The sequence below is a fragment of the Helianthus annuus genome, chromosome 5, assembly GCF_002127325.2.
Source record: "Helianthus annuus cultivar XRQ/B chromosome 5, HanXRQr2.0-SUNRISE, whole genome shotgun sequence".
Lineage (NCBI taxonomy): Eukaryota > Viridiplantae > Streptophyta > Magnoliopsida > Asterales > Asteraceae > Helianthus > Helianthus annuus.
This window is the reverse complement of record NC_035437.2, coordinates 64,993,173-64,997,453: the sequence shown is the minus strand read 5'-3', so window position 1 is coordinate 64,997,453 and position 4,281 is coordinate 64,993,173. Positions and strand designations below refer to the sequence as shown.

Genomic DNA, 4,281 nt, shown 5'->3' with positions numbered 1-4,281 from the left:
TTTCAAAGCGATACATAAGCTATATGATACGGAGTATGGTGTTTTGTCAAGAACAACTTCTTCAACAGCCGGGAGTTCAAATATTTGTGTTGATACATCTGATGATATGGATGGATTCGAGTCATTTACAGGCGAATTTAGGAATGTCGCGAAAAAAAAATCACAACTAGACATGTATTTGGAGGAGGATCGACTTAATAGAAAAGAAGAACTTGACATTTTACAGTATTGGAAGGATAATCAAGGGAGATATCCTCAATTGTCTCTCATGGCTCGTGATATATTGAGCATCCCAATCACTACCGTTGCCTCAGAATCATCTTTCAGTATTGGGGGTCGGGTTCTAAGTAAATATCGATCTTCATTACTCTCATCGAATGTTGAGGCTTTGCTATGCACCCGTGATTGGTTGTTTGATTTAGAAGGTATTAAGTTCATTCTATTTATGACTTCACTATGTATAGAATGTTAATTAATATTTTACTCTTTTTGCATATCCAGATGATGAAAACGAGAATGATATCGAGGAAGGACTTGCAGAAGATATTGAATCATTGTATCCGACATATGATGATAGCCACGTTTAGGTAATGTTGACTACCATATTGATAAAGTAGTACATGTTTAGAAAATATTTTTTATTAATCAAGTTGTGAATGGGTTGGCGGGTCGTAATCAAATTTTGAATGGGTTGGCAGGTTGTAAGCATATTGTAATAAACGGATTGACCTTACAAATATTTTAATTTTAATTTTAAACGGGTGAAATATTGGTCTTGTTTTGATCGTTATTCAGGGTGGAGGATATATTCAAGGTGATCTGAAATAGCAAAGGGGATGAAAAAGATGCCGATATTGCAGTTCGTGTCTTTTTTTTTTTTTTTTTTTTTGCAGTAGGGAGCTTTTTAATATGTATTAAAATTCTTTTAACAACTCTATTAGTAGTATTTGCTTACATTATGGTACATTATATGATTGATTAAATGCCTGTAGTATTTTGTTATGTTTGGGGCGTGCCAGGATCATTTTATGGCAGGTTGTTTCCATGCCTAACGCAAGTGCTCGCTTACCGCTGCCTGGTTAATGAAGACGATCGAGAGGTTCCTAGCTTTCTGTTTGAGTCAGTGGAGCCCGGTTTCCGAACTTCACAAGTTGTAACAAGCTCCATGTTGGTTGTGCTGGTTTAAAGGTATATCTTTATATTCATGAGGATTAAATTGCACAATTATGTACTTTATTAAATACAAAGTGACATGTTTTCGAATCTTTAAAAAAGATGGTTAATTTACATAAATGTGTTTGTTTCTTAGCCTACAGTTGCTGCTATTGAAGCAGGGAAAAACATTGCACTAGCTAACAAAGAAACGTTAATCGCTGGCGGTCCTTTTGTTCTCCCTCTTGCACATAAGCATAATGTTAAAATTCTTCCTGCGGATTCTGAACATTCTGCTATCTTTCAGGTATAAACCGTCAAAAAATACTCGGTATAAGTTAAGGTAGCCGACGCGTTAAAGCATCCAAACTGGAGCATGGGGAAAAAGATCACCGTGGATTCGGCTACACTTTTCAACAAGGTAATCTTGCTCGTTGATTAAAACAGTTATCTTGCTCATTGCTATAACAGTAGTATGAATCGGGTTCATTTTGGCGCGTTGTCACAGATAGATGAAGATCCACTTATATTAGTATAAAAGTTGAATTTGTATGAAAAAGTTGCCAACTTTGGTCTGCCAGTTGTGTTTTTAGGATCCGGGGGTGTAAAAAAAGGGTGTTTTTATGTTAAAGATTTGATTTTGTCATCTGGGTCGGTCTCAGAATTGCCTAAGGTTGAGATCAGTGGTGATCATACTGCAGCTTTGTTGTATTCTTCTGGGACAACTGGGGTTAGTAAAGGTGTGGTGTTGAGTCATATGAATTTTATTGCGGTTTCGCAAATGTTGACTTCTGATCAGAGGTTAATGGGTGGGAAAGATTATGTGTTTTTGTGTTTGTTGCCTATGTTTCATATATTTGAGAAGTATAGGGTGACTTATTTGTGGGTTGTTCCGCCGGTTTTTCTTGCGTTGGCTAAGCAGGAAGTGGTGAATAAGTTTGATTTGTCGTCGTTGAAGCAGCTCGGGTCGGGTGTTGCGCCTTTAGGGAAGGAGTTGATGGAGGAGTGTGCTAAGAAGCTGCCTCATGTTGTGGCTCTTCAGGTGAATTTCATGATCTTATTTACAGTTTTGTTAGTTGAAAATTTTGTACTTGTTGTTAGTTATTTATGAAGTGGATCTATAGTGGAATTATTTGGTTATTTCAAATGCATATATTTGCACATGGGTTACATGGTTAGTTCTGTGAATGTGTATGTCCTTTTGGATTAATGTTAAAATCTGATGATGGCCTGCAATCCCAAAGTTTTTTTTTTATTTTTTTGAATTTTTTTTGAATTTTTTTGAAATTTTTTGATTTTTTTTTTGAATTTTTTGATTTTTTTTGAATTTTTTTATTTTTTTTGATTTTTTTTATTTTTTTGAATTTTTTTATTTTTTTTTCATTTTTTTCATTTTTTTTTATTTTTTTGAAAAAAACCCATCTTAACCTAAACCCATTCTAACCTATCTCTTAATAAACTCATTTTAACCCAAACCCATTCTAACCCATGCCCATCCTAACCCATTACCCAAACCTACCCAACCCACCCATTTTGCCACCTCTACCGCTTACCTTACGACCCTATATAAGCATTAAACCTAAAGTGACGAGCTAAACATGTTAAAACATGTTTAACGAATTTAGAAAACAGGTTTGGTATCAAAACAAATGGTTTTGATACCTAAAAGTAGTTTGGTTACAAAATACGCAAGAATACGCATTTTGGCTGAAACTACGACTCGTCACTACACCTAATCAACGTGGAAATCAGTAGGCATAGTCACTAGGGACTATAACCATCGTAATTACGCTCACGTTGCGAAGTTCAAAAGAACATCGTGTTGACCATAAACTGGTCAATGCAGAAAGTCAAACAAAGTTTGAGTTTAACGCTAAAAATGTAAAAGAACGAAAGAATACTTACAACAGGTCCAAGAACGGAAGCTTTGATCCGAATATTCTCAGGTATGAAGTGATTAATCACATCAACTTAGAGAACCATTTCAGATTCAAAGGTGTGGGTTTGAAGTGCAACATGGAGGGGGTATTTATAGGAAAACAAGAGCCGTTAGGATCGTTTCTTGAATCCCGAGCTTTGATCTGGACCGTACAAGTGCACCCACTGATTTCGAAAACCTTGGGCACCCTAAACCAGCCCATAGAAAGCTAAAAACCATTTGCACAAGAGGGAAACAGCTGGAACAAGCTGGAATCAACTTCTGTTGATCTGGGGCCTGCTTACGGACCGCAAGAGGATGTGCATACGGTCCGTAAGGCCCCTGCAGGTCAGCAAAGTTTGAAAAATGGCAGAACAGGCCCCTGCACCTCCAAACTTGGTTTTCGATGCATTTTTGACATGTTTAAGCCCTGTTAACCCCATTTCAAAGCTCTAAAATGATGTTAAAGTATAGGGAACTAGAAATGTGCTCAAAAATATCTCGGATGTCGGCTCGTTTGGTCGTATGGTTGCGTTGTTCGGTTAATTACGACGGAAGTTGTAACGGACGCAAAAATGATCCAAATTACGCGACGAATGGATTTTTATCAAGCAAATCACTAAAACATAATATTATAATGATTACTGGATGTACGGATGTATTCAGAACGTAAGATATGCACGAAAATGCAAACTTCTGCACTTTTTGACGCTTTTAGTCCCTGAATGAGCATAAAGTTTATTTTTGCACACCGAACCCCTCAAAGCCTATTTCTAAGCTATGTAAAGGATATTTAGGGTGTGTTTAACTTATGATCATGTTCCGGAATGTTCGTTACAGTACAAATGGACGTACTTTCGCAGTTTGTCGAATTTAGTCCCTGTAAGCGAATAAACTTGATTTCAGCATACCAAACCATTCAAAACTTATTTCTAAGTTATGCAAAGGTTATTTAAGGTATGTTAAGCCTATTTTACTATTACGGAGTGTTTGTTGCATTAAACTGGTTATATTTACGCATCAGAACGCGTATAACCTTCCAGAAAGCGATTTAAAGCCCGAAATCGAACAAGAATTTGATATGTGCAAACGATACACATATTTTTACAAATCCCAAGTATGAAACATAATATTTCATTGATTTGGTATTTGTTTGATGCTCGTAGTGACACAGGTGTCATAGTCTCCCCTACTTTAAGAAATTTCGTCCC

The 4,281-nt window shown here is 36.5% G+C and overlaps 1 protein-coding gene across 1 annotated transcript; it reads left to right on the top strand.

The window, feature by feature from the left end:
• The first annotated feature begins 1,204 nt into the window (after positions 1 to 1,204).
• Positions 1,205 to 2,263, top strand: LOC110943266 (4-coumarate--CoA ligase-like 7). The gene is made up of 3 exons (XM_022185015.2): positions 1,205 to 1,228; positions 1,310 to 1,459; positions 1,694 to 2,263. Exons 1-3 carry the CDS (start codon positions 1,205 to 1,207, stop codon positions 2,261 to 2,263), a joined length of 744 nt encoding a protein of 247 aa, XP_022040707.2.
• Positions 2,264 to 4,281: the final 2,018 nt, after the last annotated feature.

What these genes read in the sequence shown, in the direction of transcription:
- LOC110943266 (XM_022185015.2), top strand. Translation starts at nt 1,205, where the DNA reads ATGAGGATTAAATTGCACAATTAT. An exon ending in GGATTAAATTGCACAATTAT is followed by an intron (nt 1,229 to 1,309) that starts GTACTTTATTAA and finishes TTTGTTTCTTAG; the next exon opens with CCTACAGTTGCTGCTATTGA. An exon ending in AACATTCTGCTATCTTTCAG is followed by an intron (nt 1,460 to 1,693) that starts GTATAAACCGTC and finishes TTAGTATAAAAG; the next exon opens with TTGAATTTGTATGAAAAAGT.